This window comes from Mycteria americana, chromosome 4, assembly GCF_035582795.1.
Source record: "Mycteria americana isolate JAX WOST 10 ecotype Jacksonville Zoo and Gardens chromosome 4, USCA_MyAme_1.0, whole genome shotgun sequence".
NCBI lineage: Eukaryota > Metazoa > Chordata > Aves > Ciconiiformes > Ciconiidae > Mycteria > Mycteria americana.
In genome coordinates this window covers 26,913,345-26,929,290 of record NC_134368.1, presented here as the reverse complement: position 1 = coordinate 26,929,290, position 15,946 = coordinate 26,913,345, and the positions used below count along the sequence as shown (strand labels likewise).

The following is a 15,946-nucleotide window of genomic DNA, read 5'->3' as shown; positions in this document are numbered from 1 at the left end:
ACGCACCTATTCCTTGTGGAGCTGCAGCAGCTGTAAGCCCACCATTTTGCCGCGAGCTTCCATGCCCACTCCCTTTACTAACAGGCCAGGACCGGCAGCAGCTGCCCAGGCTTCCTGCCGAGGTTCAGCGGAGCGGTTAGAAGCGGTTAAACCCCCGCTGCAGGGGGACCAGCCGTTGACGCCTGCACTGACAGCAGAGCGGAGGCAAAACGCGACAAGGCCGGGTGGGCCGGACAAGGCCGGGTGGGGCGGGCACGCCAGGGCCGCCCGCCGCAGGCCCGCGCAGCAGCGCCAGGCCCCTGAGGGGCCCTGCGTCACCACCAACGGCCAGGGGGCGCAACGGCCGCAGCCCCGCCCGTCGCGGCTGTGACGGCAGCGCCGCGCGCCGCGTTGCGGGAGTTGGCGCGAAGGCGGGGGGGCGGGAGGGAGGCATGGAGCCGGAGGCGTCCCGCTAGCGAGATAAACCGCCGCTGGCAGCATGGTGAGCGCGCCGCACCGGGGGCCGCCCCCCCTCCGCGGTTCTGCCCCGGGTGGGGGGAGGGAAGAGAGCGCTGCGCAGTGTCCCGCCGGTGGCGGGGCCGGATGGGCGTCTTCCCCGGCGCGTGACGGCAGCCCCGCGGCCGTTGGAGCCTGGCGCGGGCTGAGCTGAGCTGAGCCGAGCCGAGCCGAGCCGAGCCGGGGTCCTCTGCCCTGCGGGCGGCCCCGGGTGCGGGCGTCCCGCGCTGTGGCGGAGCGGCAGAGACCTGCCGGGGCGGGAGCGGTTGTGGGGCTGCGGGGGGAGGCCGCCCGCCCTGCCGCGCCTCCAGCAGTGCTCGCGCGCTTCCCGCCGCTCCCGCCCTGAGGGGCCGAGGCCCGGCTTCCCACGCGTGCCACGAAAATAAACCCCTGGCCCAGGAAATGCCCGCGATTGTGCCCTTACCCCGAGGGAGAAGTGTCTGTGCCTCTCCAGCTCCCCCCCCCCGGTCCCCGAAGGCGGGTGGTGAATTAGGCGCGGACCGTGGGCTCGTCCGGGCGGCGGGAAGGCGGACGGGCTAACCTCTCCCTCTAAACGCCGTCTGCCGAAGTTCTAACTCTTCCTTTAATTTCAGTAAGAGCATACACGAGGGCGTTTATGCCGCCGAAGTGGACAGTGTGCAATATTTGCAGAAAAACAGTTTAAGTGGGGAAAAAAACCCGTAAAAGTCTGCAAGTAGACACTTGATTATAAATAATGAAGGATGCCATCCTAAATAGAATGTAAAGAGTTTGTAAATATAAATATATATGCGTTTGTGTGTGTGCTTTCCAAAGTGCTGCTTACTTATGCAGCCATTATAAGATGGTATCCCTTCTTCATCTCCGGCTCAGGTAAATTTGCTTCCACTCAGATGGAGTCTCTGTGCAGATGTTTTACTGGCTTAGCTACAAATGCCGTTCAAAGCCAGCTAGGTTCAGCTTTGGTTTTGGACTCTCCATAGAGTTTAGCCTTGTTTATATCTTACACCTGATGCTCAGCAATGATGAGCAATACAATCTGAGTCTTTCACAGTAACGACAGAGGTTTGTCAGCACTAAGAATTCTGAAACTACTAAACTGTGATATTTTCATAGTTTGTTGGGAGTGGCCAATGATTTTTAAATTTATGTTTGAGCACAAGTTTGCCTCTCCTCTTCCCCTGCCATCACCACTTTAGAAAACTGATCTTACTGGAAGACTTGCTTCCTCCTTTCCCACCTTCCTGAGCAAAGGCTTTGTCCCTCTATGTAGTCTTCTGAATGTCACACATCTTGCAACGTCTGGCACTTTCCTAGAAGGAAAGACGACAACCATCGTTTTGGGGAGAGGATGAGTTGCCTCAGCCCTTTCCCTTTTCAGTGCTGAAGAGAAGAGGCTGTACGACCATCAGTGCTGCAGCTGCAGAGACAGAGGCAAAAATACAGTGATGTTAGTAACCGTGTAGCCTGTTCTGTGTGTGCAGGGACAGCACCAGCATATTGGAATTTAATATCACACCCTTGCGAACAGACTTTTTTCACATAGTGCCAAACATAAGTAGCCCCCATTGGGTTGGTTCAGCAGCATCTTCTCAGCTGTGCTGAACTGAAGTGTGTAGAGTTACACAGTGACTGATTTTTCTTAGAAGGGATTTATTTTTTTACCCAGATTAGTGGCTTGACCCAGTTCGCAAGCAGAGAGCTATACTGGTACAACCGAGGGAATGAATGACGGGGAGTAGGGGCTACTTGAGCTGCCTCTAGCTGAGAGAGACACTCATATGGCCAGAGCTGTAGCATCAGCTGGTGTGTACTTAGAACTGTGGTACTGCTCAAAAAATACTGTATAGTACCTGTGCTGCAGTTACCACTATTAGTAAACATTAATTAAGTATAGTTATCCAAGCAGGTATTACTGGTTTCACGGAAGTGAAACTATAAATTTGATTTCAGTTAGTGCAATTTTTCTGGACACACCAGATGTCAGAGCTGATGTTTGCACAAAACTTGCACCGCAATAGGCACACGGTAAATAAATATGATTCTTTTGATGCCAGGCCCTCATGGACACACTTCAGAATACCTGAAATAAAGTACATTACTTTCTATTGCAGTCATTGAACTAGGTTGGTGAAATTAAGTTTTCTATCTCATATTGTATTTTGAGGTGCAAACTGAATTATGTGATATTTTGGAAAATATTCTGCCTTACTAGTCTTCCACAAACTTCACTAGTCTTCCACAAACACTGTGCCTATTATGGTTAGGTTGAGATGGTGCTATCATCAAAGTGTTGTAGTAGTTGATCTTTGGTTTAGGATGCTTTTGAAATGCAGGAAGAAAACAGTATGGTGTGTTTATGACTTTTGTAACTGACTTTTTTGAGCTGGGTGTTTACTAAAGTCTTAAAGGTCACCCTGACAAACTCTTCCAGTAACCAGTCTTTGTACTACCTAACAAATAGATTTCAGTTTCTATTCATGTTATTTCTCCTCAGTAAAACAGACAGATACAAAACTTTCAAGAGAAACCTTGCAACCTGACATGATTAATTGCTATGGTCTTCTATTATTGCATAAGATGGAGGATTTGAAGCAGTAGTCAAAATTGGCAAGAACTACACGGCTCAGCCATTACCCAGATCATACAATTACTAAGATAGCTCAGCAGGAAGCAGTGCACCTGGACACAGCTTTTTAGGCTGTTCAGATGCTATGCATCAATTACCCCCCTAATTTAGTGAGAGTGATCAGAAATTCTTTCTTAGTTCCACCTTTTACTTAGGTGGAACTGCTCAAAGTTACGTATCTTTTTGCTGCTGCTGCTTTTTGTGGCTCACCCATAGGGAGCCACACTAATATAGCCTCACCTCTTTAATTTTAGCCTTCTGGGCAAGGGGACCACCTGCGACAGCCATGCTGGTCAGTGTATCTCCAGGATGCACAAGGCTGATGACTCCTGTGGTTTTTGGGGGAATGTCCCGGAAGGAAACTTGCCAGTTACATTGGTACATGCCTTTCCTCATTTGAATGAGCACAGATAAAAGCTAAACATACAGTTTTGCCACCTGGTGAACAAATATATATGCATGGCATTATATACCAATAAGATGGTCAGTCAGAGTATGTTAAATAGATAAACCCAGAATGGACACAAGTGATCCTATCTGGGATCTAAGATTATATAATACTTTATAAATAGTCTTCAAACTTGTATGATGAGAGTCAGTCTGATAGATACTTAGATTGCTTCATTTCTGCAATTAGTTATGCAACGAATTAAGGATTTATCTGGCATCTTTTAATAAATGGCACAAAAAATCTGTCCCTTATGAATCTTGGATAAAAGCTTTACTGAAAGATAACTTCATTCTTGCACTGTGGCATAGTTTTGTCCTGAGCAATTCTGAATTCACCATCTGTTATAGTCCAGCAGCGGCTAACAAGGTTACCTTTTCTTCTGAAGAGCAGGATAGCTGAAGAAGACTGGAGGATTTATAACTCTGAAGATTGAAGAAGATTGTACATAGATGTCCGTTTTCCTTTGTAGCTTAGGGCTGTGTAGTTTAGTCACTCAGAAGTAGATGGTCACTATGGGAAATTAAAATTTACTACCCCAATACAAACTTTTATTCAGAAACCTCTCGGTGGCTTGTGTGCTTTTATATTCACAGTATTTTCTGAAAAACTCCTTAACACAAGCATGTAACATTAAAAGAAAAGGAAAAAAGCTGCCATTTCTTGAGGACTGAAGTGCAGTTTGCTTCAAGAGAATAGAACAAGTTGTGTTAACATAGGGAGGCCATTTTGGAGTACGTAGCTGCTGTATCACCACAGTATTTTCAAAGAAGAAATAGTATTTGTATGGATGGTGCTTTCTTAATAAATGGGTAGAAGATGCTGCTTTGAATAAAACAAACAAACAAAATTGTTTATTCTCATTTGACCTGTTAATCTAATGAAATACTACCTGCATTGTAAAAGATAGTAGCAGTTGACTGTCACCCATTTATTTCAGGTGTTTATGAAGTGATTTGGGGGAAAATAACTTCTGAAGTTGACCCTGATGAGATACAATTTTTTAAAAGTTTGAAGTGGCAGTTTAGGTCCTCTATAGCATGTTAAATGTAGCAAGGCTTATAGCTATGGCATTTTTGTGAATTAAAGGTACTTTCAAAGAGCTAACTTGATATCTCATGAGAACTGATGAGGCAGAAAATAATAATTTACATGTTATGATTTGGACCGTAGCAGTTTAAGAACTGTGATATTAAAGTAGTGGAAGAAGCTGGGGCAGACAGGTCAATTTCATATATTTTTGTTATTAAGACTGCATTTCATAAATGAGGATATGATGGTATTTCCTTGTATAAGTCCAAAAAAAAAAATCTAGTATTATTGCATATGGTGTTTGCAGAGCAGCTCACTTATTAGTTAACAGTTTTTAGTTAAAATACTAGAATGAATAGAGCATTACTATTGATCTAAAATAAAGTATTCTCCAAATATTTTAAGCCTAAAAGTAACAACTATAAAAAATGAAAACAAAGCTTTAAGGTCACTTTATTTTGCAGTGTTGCAGTATGTATTTAAACTATTTTACTACATAAAAGATCTAATGAGACTTGTAATCAATTTTTCTGTTGCCTATGTTACCTTAAGCCTAAAAAGAAGTCAATAATAATGATTGAGTGATTGAGTCCATGAATCTACTTCAAGACTTTTTAAATAGATGCTTTCTTCAAACCTGTTAGCTATAGGTATCTGCAGTCCAAATTTCAGAGCTTATATAGTACTACACTTATATTGTAGGAATACATGTAAACTAGCAGAGTGTTGAAAATTTATGCCTCAAGGCATAAATTCCATAGATGGAAATGTGTGAAGTCTCATTAAGGAAGAATGCTTCCCAGTCTACCATTGTCTGTTTGCTGAATCCATATTATTGTATGCAGGTAAAACATAACGAGTCTAAATTTTTACAGGAAACAACATTTCTGATTCTAGAAAATTGTTTTAAGCTAAATATACTAAATAAATTGTACATGTCCCATAGTTTGTGTATGCTTTCAAATTACATATTCCATTGATTTTAAGCCCTATAGGCTCTGGTAATCCAAATCCAAACTGCTAGGGAACTGACTGGTAAGAGAACAGGAGCCTGAAGCACCCCTTCTTGTCGATCAGAGTTATGGAGATTTCTTAAGAATTTATTACTTTACTTGTAGTTCCCTATAATAACCAAAAACTACCCAGATGAACTCTGTGATGGGGAATAGCTATCAGCTGGGTGGAATATAGTCCTGAGCCACACCCTTTACTTGCTATATATTTAGGCCATATGAGGTACTTTCTTTCTCTAAAATGGCTGCTACTCCTGGAGGTAGTGATACTAACCAGGTACATGTTTTCTCCATTTCTATTTAATAAAATGGAAATACTATTTTTTTCAACAGAAGTCGGATTTGGTTTTTAAAATTGAAGTTTCAGCTGCTGATTTTCCATATTTAGAAAGCTTTTTATGGTTGTACTGTGGTCAGATAATAAAATAAGGTTACAAAATAGACCTTCTGGAGCTCTTTGTATTAAGTTCTTTATTTAAATTTTAATCTGTTTCTTGCTGGCTAATTTTTTTTAGTGAGATAAGAGAGTTACTGTCCTAAATTTATAAGAAGGTGGAGGATGCAGTACATCCCACTACTTGACTGCTTTCTAGCTCTTGGTGCTTTTTTTATCTTTTTACATTGGACACTGCTTCATACCCAAGTTGATCATTCTAGCTATAGAAATACTTTGGGCTAGGTTCATGATGATTAATTGGGGATGGGGGTGGGGATTATACCTCTGTCTTAAGTCACTGTATTTCATTGATAATAGAAGTTTGTTTTGAAATGTGTATTGGTGAAGATGTCCAACCAAAGGAAAAATAGACTTTTCTCTGTGATTCAAAGACAAGGGGAAGGTGGTGTGGTGTCTGAGCAGCTATGTTTAACTAGCTGGTCTTTGTTTTCTTAACTGTAAACAAAATTTCAAGATCAACAAATATTATAAAAGGAGCTGCTGAGAAAGTAATTTAAGTGCGTTGCTGTTTTGTAGTGTGAAACTTCTAAGAGCTATCTGTATTTAAAAATTTATAAATCTGTTTTCCCTTTTATTAGGATATCCGGAAATTCTTCGGCGTTGTACCTCCTGGAAAGCGACAAGAATGCGAGACTGTGAAAAAGAGTGAAAAAATTAAAAATGGTGATGGCCCTTCAAGTGGGAAGAAAAAGGGAAAAGAGACTAAGGTTACTTTTGTTTTTCTTATTTGTGAATTGCTTAGTTTCTCTGATACAGGATTATTCGTATCTCTAGCATTTTTTAAAGTCATAGCTCTTCCCATATACTCAAAACCCAGACTATATATCAGTTGTTTTTATAGGCATGGGAGGAAACTACCACTTAATATTAACTACTAGCAGTAAAACTTTGTAGGTGGTAAAGAAAATTACTAATTTTACAAATATTTGTGTTGTAGGGCAAATGGAGAGGTAGGTAGAAGTTATTATGGTTAGGTGCTAATATAGGAACAATCTGATGTATTCAAAGTTATTTTAGCTATAGCCATAGTTCTCTAAGTAGCTCTGCTTATGTAATTTTTAATCTAATAAAGATTGAGGTTTATGCACAGTAGATATAGACATATTATAAACATGTCATGCTTTCAAGTAAGGTAAAATTCTGTGGTGTAGGTGCCTTCTGACCAGTTTTTTAACCAGGTGTTTTTTAAACACCTGTGGGGGAAACATTAACACTGCCTTTCTTGGATGGAGTCACTTATGTAAACCTGTTGTGAAGACCAAATTCTGTAAAATGACAGGTTAAAATTAGATTGGGTTCTAGTCTCAGTACTTTTCATGTTCATCGTCTGAACTGGTATAAAAAAGAAAGGAGTGGCTAAAGAGGGCTTTAAAATCACTTGGAGAAGGGAAGGATTTCTAGTAGGATGGAATGTTTAATGTGAAGTATCACAATCAAGAAGTAAGATGTTACTTAAAATATTTTGGCTGTATAATTTCATTGTTTCAATGTGAAAATAAAGGACCATTTAGTGGAACTGAAAGACATAGCAATTATCTTAAGTGATCCATTATTTTTACTTTGCAACTCTCCAATTATATCAAGGATTTGACAGATTTCAGATTAGAATTGAATGTGGATTATAAAATGTGTAGTTATGTTTATCTAGAATTATATTTTTAGAAGCATTTACAGCTGTGCATGACTGCAAAACAAGCATAGTTGGTAGTTTGGTTAGGCCCAGGAGACTTCCTATCTGTGCAGCTTGTGATTTTGCTAAATATCTAAAACTTGTAGATGTCTTTAAAAAAAAAAATAAATTCCTTGAGACAGGTTAATACTAGCTGCTGCTAGATAGAACACATTTGTTGACTGTAACCATTGGTGCAATCTCTTACAGTAGTTGTGCTGCTTAGTGGGCGAGAGGAGAAGCTGCAAGCAACCAGGACTCTGAATAGGAAATCAGTCTAGCTTTGAACTGTTATGTATGCTTTTTCCCTTTTTCAATTGGCTATATTTCACTCTGAAGTTGTGTCGAATTCTGGTGATTACAGCAAAGCTGTATCCAGAATGGAACCAAAAGTGAAAGCTGAATTCTGTACAAGTAACTTACTGGCCTGAACCACCTCTATTCTGGTGGGACTGTGCAATTGCTTTTTTGGATTAAAAGTTGAAAGTGCTTGAAAATCTGTTTGATTTACTTTAATTGGCATTAAACTTGAATATTTATTCTCAACATAATCATCTATGGTTTGATTGAAGCATGTTTAGCTTTACTGCTGCAGTTTCTTCCTTATTTCCTCTGCCCTGCACCTTTCTCCCTCCCTCTCCTGAGTTAGCACAAGACTGTAAATGTAATATTGGGAAATAAGTAATTCTGTTAGAGTTTGTTTGAAACTCATAAATTTGAATGTGTAACTGAGTAAAAGCTTGAAGGACCTGTTTACTAGTTGAACTAACGGACTGTTACTCGTAGGTGAATAATTCACCCAGTAAAGATGATTCCAAACAAAAGCGGACAAACAAGAAAAAAAGAATAATCTACGATTCAGGTAGCGTTCACAGTTGTTTCTGAATGCTCCTTTGTATCTTTTGCATCAGCATCCAAGGTCAATTAGGGAAATGGTACATCTGAAAGAAAGCTGTGGTTTGTTTGTTTTTTTAGTAAATGCAATTAAAAACATTTTTCACAGTAAGTATTGCTGGATAGTTAAATAGATTTGATAATAATAAGAGTGTAGTGTGTGCCATATGTGTAATATACAGTGCAAAGTAACTTTTAACAAGATGTCTCTTAAAAAAAAAAAAAACCCCAAACAAAACAACAAAACAAAACCCCAAAAACCCAAACCGACAAAAAAACCCCACGAAAAAAAAAGTTCAGATAGTAAATTCTATCAAAACTTCAGAACTTTTTTTTTGTTATGAAGACATATATAAATTGTGGGGAGTTTTAGGTTTCCTGTTCCGTTAGGGATAAACAATATCCTATGCTGGGTACAGGAGGCTGATCATATACTATTAATTTCACATTTCTGTGCATTGTGTGAACATAATATAGGAGATTGTTTTAAAAGGCTAACTTGTGTTTCCATGTGTGTCTTTCTCTATTAAAAAACCTAGTAAATGTTCATCCCATAGTTTTAAGTTTACAGTATGGAACACGCAGAATATAATTTAAACTACTGCTATCACATTCTAAAAATATTCTTTGGAATATTATAATACGGGAAACCCCTTTTATAACACTTATATCTTAAAAAAAAAAAAATCAAAAAAAACCCCCAAAAAACCAAAAAACCCCCAAAAAGCACATCCCCCCCCCCCCAACAAAAAGCACCCTGCCCAGACAAAAAAAAACCCTCAAACCCTTGCCTGTCAAGTTAAATTAGTTTAATTTAAAAGCTTGAAATTTCTAGTTTAATCTTTCTGAGCTGTTATGTCATTTAATCCCTCTTTGATTGGATTCTGAATCTTGAATATTTGTTGTGAAACTGTAGAAGAGATTGCCAGAGTTTCTATAATTTTTGTCTCCTACTGAAGACTTCAGCTTGAATTTTTAGAAGCAATTTTCTTAACCATATAAGATTGCTTCTCTTGTAGAAGAAAAATGATCACACAAACATCTGTCAGAATAATGCTATTGTATATAGAAAAATATGTTCAAATCTTCAGATAAACTGTTCTATAAACAGTTCCTGTTTAGCAGTAGAAATATTTCTGCATTGAAAGGTGGAGTACAAAAGTAATATATAACTCAACTGCTACCTTTAAAGTGCTGATATATCTGGAGGCTTTGCAAATTCTAGCCCATTAGTAGTAGGAGAGCAAAAGAGAAATAGTGCTCTAAGTTCTTGAAGGTGGAAAAGCGTGTGTGGTGTACTCTCTCTTTTTTTTTTTTTTTTTTTTTTTTAATAATTACAATATATATTAGTGTTTATCATGGAAAAAGGTAGGCTCTTGAAGGGTAGTCCTCTGTTACACTTGCTAGTTGTCTCAGCTGCTTCAGTTTGTCCTGCTTACTCATTTGGATGTTGGGATACATAATCCACAGTGGTGTAAATTTGATGTCTTGACAACTTTTGGGATATCTAGAATGGTCAGTGAGGTGAATCGCAGTCTGCCAGTGTTCTCCTGAAAAATCAGAGTACAACCTCAGTGATCTATTTTAGCCTGTTGTTAGCTTTTGGAATAGGTGTTGCAGAATACACCAGCATGATATAATACTATATAAATTTAATCAGACTAATGAATCTATGTTAAAGGTTTGTTGTGGTGTGGTGGTTTTTTTGTTTTTTTTTTTTTTTTTTTTTTCCTCTGGTGGTGTGTTGGGTTTTGGTTGGGTTTTTGGGGCGGGGAGGTTTTTGGTTGGTGGTGGGTTTTTTTTTTTTTTTTTTAGTAATCTGCTGTGGTACTCTCACAGTTGCATTCCTTTTTGGAAAGGTTTTTATACAGGCATAGGAGTTCTTGGAATAAGTAACAAAATATTTCTTGTTATGAAAACAAAACCAACTGTCTAGACTGAGTTCTGACCAAATTTTCATTTAGTCATTTATATGCTGGAATAAATGATGGCTAGGCTATTGCTGATAGACGAAAATGAAGCTGTGCTCTGACCTTCCATATGATATCTTTTTCTCACTCAGTTGAATATATGTGAAAGCATGTTAACTAATGTTATGTGATCTATTACTTAAAGCCTGTATGTATGTGGAGGAAATCTATATTTATGTTGTGGTCAAAATACAGATTCAGAAGAGGAGGTGCAGTCAGTGAAAAAATCCAAGAAGCCATCTGAGAAAAAAGCAGCTACTTCAAAACTTGGTAAAGTTCTAAAGCAGGATCCTGTTGCTTATATTTCAGAGACAGGTAATGGAAGAAATATATCATTACACGTTCAGCTATAGCGGGGTAGATTATGTTACAAATGGGATGGATTGTTTGATTGATACAGTCTTAAATATGACCATAAAACCTAGTACTGAGAAAGGCAAACTATGTTCTCCTTAAACAAGCTAACCAGAAGTACTTTAGAAGTTTAGCCTCAAGTGTTGTAAAGGCAGGAGCAGGGTAAAACTGAGGTGATGTTGGGTGGTGGCTTAAGTGGTTGATTTAAATAGCTGTGTAATTTCATGAGCTAACACTTCCCTGCTTAAGAGTATTCCATAGGGGAAGGAGTTAAGTAAAGGAAGTATTTTTAATCTAGTTAAACTGCTCACTGGCACACTTTGTGAAGTGACTGTTGGCTACCATAAATAGGTTTGAAAACCTGGATTTTTATTTTACTTGGTATATGACTTTCCATGTCTTTAATCTCTGCCTAATATGTTGGTGTCTGCAAAAGTTCTTGGGTTTTGTGTTTTACTTCCTTATCAACACAAAGAGATTTTTTTGAAAAAACATTATTTGTCTATTAGAAGAACTGGAATTGGAAAAAACAATCGTAACAAAAACTTGCATTATACCTTGTATATACCATACTATACCATACTTCTCAGTCCTGGATTTCAGCTTTCTAAGTTCTGGAGCTACTTTTGCTATTAGAGAAAGGAGTGAGTGTAATTAACCATTCTTGATCATTTTCAGGTCTCCTGTAGCCTTCTGAAAAAATTGTGACAGTGATTCACTGCTAAGTTCTCAGCAGAGTTTTGTTTAGATTTTGTCTCTTCTTTTAGAAGCAGTATGGTTAAACTAAAACCACAATCTTAACTCAAGCCATAAGTACCATTCAACTGAAGAGATAAGGGCAAATTCTATCAGTTTGATTGAAGAGTCTTATGTGTTAATTTGTTTTCATTGTTTGCATGGTGGTTGTTCCTCAATACTGTTTTCAGTGTTGCTTTTTGTGTGATTCTTGACCTTGGTGCTCTCAAGAGGAGTTTGACTGTAAATTTACAGGGGAGACATTCATCTACTGTTATGGAAGTTTCATCCTACAGAATTGTCATTAAATGTATTTCCTTCCCAGCTCCAAAACAAAAAAAGATAGTGATTTTTCTGCCACCCTCGCCTCCTTCCCCTGTGTTCTTAATTCTGTCATGAGACAGTTTTGTTTCCAATTACTTTGTATTGTGCATTTTCCTCGACTAAATTTGAGATGTTATGGGAAAGTTTCAGTGGCATTAGCTACTTACTGTAGTTGATAGGTGAACATAGTTTATGTAGACTCAGTCTTATTTATGAATCAAGCATCCTTAAAGGTATGTCACCAGCATAGGGGAAAATACTCAGGTTTTTTGAATTCTTTAAAAATGCATCTGTGGAAGAAAATTAACAGAGCTTCTAGTATTTGGCTTAATATTTCAGTACTTTTTGAAGATGGACTTTAACACTTCTTTTTTGGCATCTGAGAATGGTTGGCTGAATGTGTATGCATGTGCATTTTTTGTTACATAGAGTTGTGTGTTTCAGGAAAGGCAGGTCCTGCTTGACCAACCTGATCTCCTTCTATGATAAGGTGACCCGCCTAGTGGATGAGGGGAAGTCTGTGGATGTTGTCTATCTAGACTTCAGTAAAGCCTTTGACACGGTTTCCCACGGCATTCTCCTGGAGAAACTGGCTGCTCATGGCTTGGACGGGTGTACTCTTCGCTGGGTAAAGAACTGGCTGGACGGCCGGGCCCAGAGAGTGGTGGTGAATGGAGTTTACTCCGGTTGGCGGCCGGTCACAAGCGGTGTTCCCCAGGGCTCGGTGTTGGGGCCAGTTCTGTTTAACATCTTTATCAATGATCTGGACGAAGGGATCGAGTGCACTCTCAGTAAGTTTGCAGACGACACCAAGTTGTGTGGGAGTGTTGATCTGCTGGAGGGTAGGCAGGCTCTGCAGAGGGACCTGGACAGGCTGGATCGATGGGCTGGGGTGAATTGTATGAGGTTTAACAAGGCCAAGTGCAAGGTCCTGCACTTGGGCCACAGCAACCCCATGCAACGCTACAGGCTTGGGGAAGAGTGGCTGGAAAGCTGCCTGGCAGAGAAGGACCTGGGGGTGTTGGTTGACAGCCGCCTGAATATGAGCCAGCAGTGTGCCCAGGCGGCCAAGAAGGCCAATGGCATCCTGGCCTGTATCAAAAATAGCGTGGCCAGCAGGACTAGGGAAGTGATTGTGCCCCTGTACTCGGCACTGGTGAGGCCGCACCTCGAATCCTGTGTTCAGTTTTGGGCCCCCCACTACAAGAGGGATATTGAGGTACTGGAGCGCGTACAGAGAAGGGCAACGAAGCTGGTGAAGGGTCTGGAGCAGAAGTCTTATGAGGAGCGGCTGAGGGAGCTGGGACTGTTTAGCCTGGAGAAAAGGAGGCTGAGGGGAGACCTCATCGCTCTCTACAACTACCTGAAAGGAGGTTGTAGAGAGGTGGGGGTCGGTCTCTTCTCCCAGGTAACAAGTGATAGGACAAGAGGAAATGGCCTCAAGTTGCGCCAGGGGAGGTTTAGACTGGATATTAGGAAATTTTTCTTCACCGAGAGGGTTATCAAGCATTGGAACAGACTGCCCAGGGAAGTGGTTGAGTCGCCATCCCTGGAGGTATTTAAAGGACGTTTGGATGAGGTACTTAGAGACATGGTGTAGTGATGGTTTTTGGCAGTGTTAGGTTTATGGTTGGACTCGATGATCTTAAAGGTCTTTTCCAACCTATATGATTCTGTGATTCTGTGATTCTGTGTGATTCTGTGTTTGAGTTTTTTTAAATACATTTGAAATACATATAAGTGCTTGCAGCTTCAGGGCTGCTTTTACTACTGCTTGTTCTCTTATTCCATCTTAACTAAGAGATGTGTTAGTGGCACTTAAGCAAAGATTAAGACTATATGTGGGCTGAAAGAATTAACTTATTCATCCTATCATCAGAATCTTAATTTGATTCCCATCTTACTGAATGGCATAGATTGGAAGGATCTTAAATTTGACTTGGTTAATTTGATAAATTAGAAGCTTTTTGAACGGTCTACTGTTCAGAGCTGCTAGCTTCCCAGCTTAAATCTCTTGTCATGTTAGGTTCATTCTTTCCTGATTTGCTTTTAAAACATAAAGGTCTCTTTCTGCACTGGATCTATTGTAATTTCACACTGATTTGTTATAATGCAGATAAACTTGGGTATTTTGATATCGGATACTGATTACCATACTCTGATCACCAGTGCAACACAAGGTGTAGAATTTCCCGAGAGTTGCAACACTAGGTGGACACACTTTGGTCATAAAGGTATTATACTTTGTGATGCATCTCTCTCTACTTACTGTAACTTAAGCTGGAAGTGAGAAAGACTTACGCTTTTTGTCAGTAGCTTCTGTGGTTAGATGTACTTACTACATCTGGTCTGAGTTCAGCTGAGGCTGTAACTATCAGGTCTTCTGTATTTGTCTCCTAGCATAGAGTTCTTTACTAGCCACAGGACTTCCCCTGTATGGGTTCTTAGAAACAGTGATAAAACTAACAGACTTGAATCCAAATCTATTTTCATAAAACATGTTTTTTAAATGGTAGAATTCCAGGAGTTCTTCTGTGATCCCTCTTTGAGTTTTGGGATACATATTTGGAAAAGTGGACATGGTCCCTGGTATAGTACTTTTTTGGTAAGATCATTGCTGAACATAAACATTGCCTCCCTATAATCATACCACGTATTTTTAAAACAAAAAAGGATTGTTTGCTGCAGTATCCTATTAGAAGTGTGGCTCAGCTGGCTTTTTTCTATACCTTCTTCTTCCTCAGGCTCCTTTCAGGATCACCGTTTCTAAGATGGATTGTGCCTGTTTTTACTTGTCCTAGATATTTGACCTGGCGTTTAGCTGTGCTATGTGACGTATTCAAATGAGCTCAATTTTCCAAAGTATCCTGAATACTTTATCTATCTTGTTTGTCCTTTTACTCAAAACTTTTGTTTCCCTTTACAGTTTTTCCAACAATTCTTTCCTAATTAAAAAGGATCTTTAACAGCATTGATCCCAAAGTAGACAAATGATCAGATTCCTGGGGAATAAACAGTACATATTTAGGTTTATTATGCAATTCAAGGTGGTGTAATCAAGTTTTTCTGCATAGGGATACCATGGGAACACGGGTCAAGGTTATTAGTGAAATCCCTGAAAACCAAAGCTCAAGGTTACTCTTATCTAAAGAGTCTTAAGTAAACACAAGGTTGACTTAATAGTCTATGAGTAAAACAATGCTTTTATAACTTTGAGACTTAATGCTTGAATTTTGTTTATATTTAATCTGTATAAATTGTTTCTTCAGCCTAATGGAGCTGTCAAGCTGAGTGTGTTTTAATGGTATTGATACAGCTACTGGCTTGAGATAAACATGTTTTATAAGAACAGGAATATAGAAATAGTAGATAGAAAAGATCCTAATGAAATTTGTAGGCATTTGTCTGTTTCTTGTTTTTAGTGTTATGCAGCTGAAAACTTAAATCAAGAATATGCTTGTTGGACTTGCTCGAAAGTCAGAATCTCATTCTTAAGGGTTCTGTCCGTGGCGATGTGTTTGAAAAAGCCTTTTGGCATCAAGTAGTCAGTAGAAGCTTAGTAGTTAATTGCCTCAACCTGTTTTTCAGTTTCATTTGAAACTGTCTTCCTGTTGCTCTAATTTCTTTTCACAGCTCATCTTTATAACTGTGGCATACAGTTTTCTTGAAAAATGTTGAGGGAATTAACTTTTTGGTTTGTATAAGAGTGGATTGATGAGACTATTGTGTTGCTTTGTTTCTTATTAGCTTGTGAAGTTGCCTTTTTTTAAAGGCAAACAAATAAAGCAAGAATAGTTGCTCTTTGTAATTCTGTAAGAAATACTTTGTTATTATTGAAACAAATTTAATTTAAATAAATATTTAGTTTACTGATGGCCAAAGATAAAGTGAAGTTCTTCTTGCAGGTAACAAGGGAAAAGAGCCTTTTGTTTTTGATAGAACAGTCT

General features: G+C 39.4%; 1 protein-coding gene across 3 annotated transcripts in view; it reads left to right on the top strand.

Annotated features, from left to right (window-relative positions):
- Positions 1-337: 337 nt before the first annotated feature.
- RFC1 (replication factor C subunit 1) overlaps positions 338-15,946 on the top strand; it is a 45,067-nt gene continuing 29,458 nt past the window's right edge. The window contains exons 1-4 of one of the 3 annotated variants that reach the window (XM_075499949.1): positions 338-481; positions 6,632-6,760; positions 8,509-8,584; positions 10,782-10,901. In XM_075499949.1, the coding sequence (XP_075356064.1) occupies positions 479-481; positions 6,632-6,760; positions 8,509-8,584; positions 10,782-10,901 (328 nt within the window). In that variant the 5' untranslated portion in view covers positions 338-478. The remainder of the gene's footprint in view (positions 482-6,631; positions 6,761-8,508; positions 8,585-10,781; positions 10,902-15,946) is intronic. The other 2 variants (XM_075499947.1, XM_075499948.1) reach the window with 2 other exon arrangements.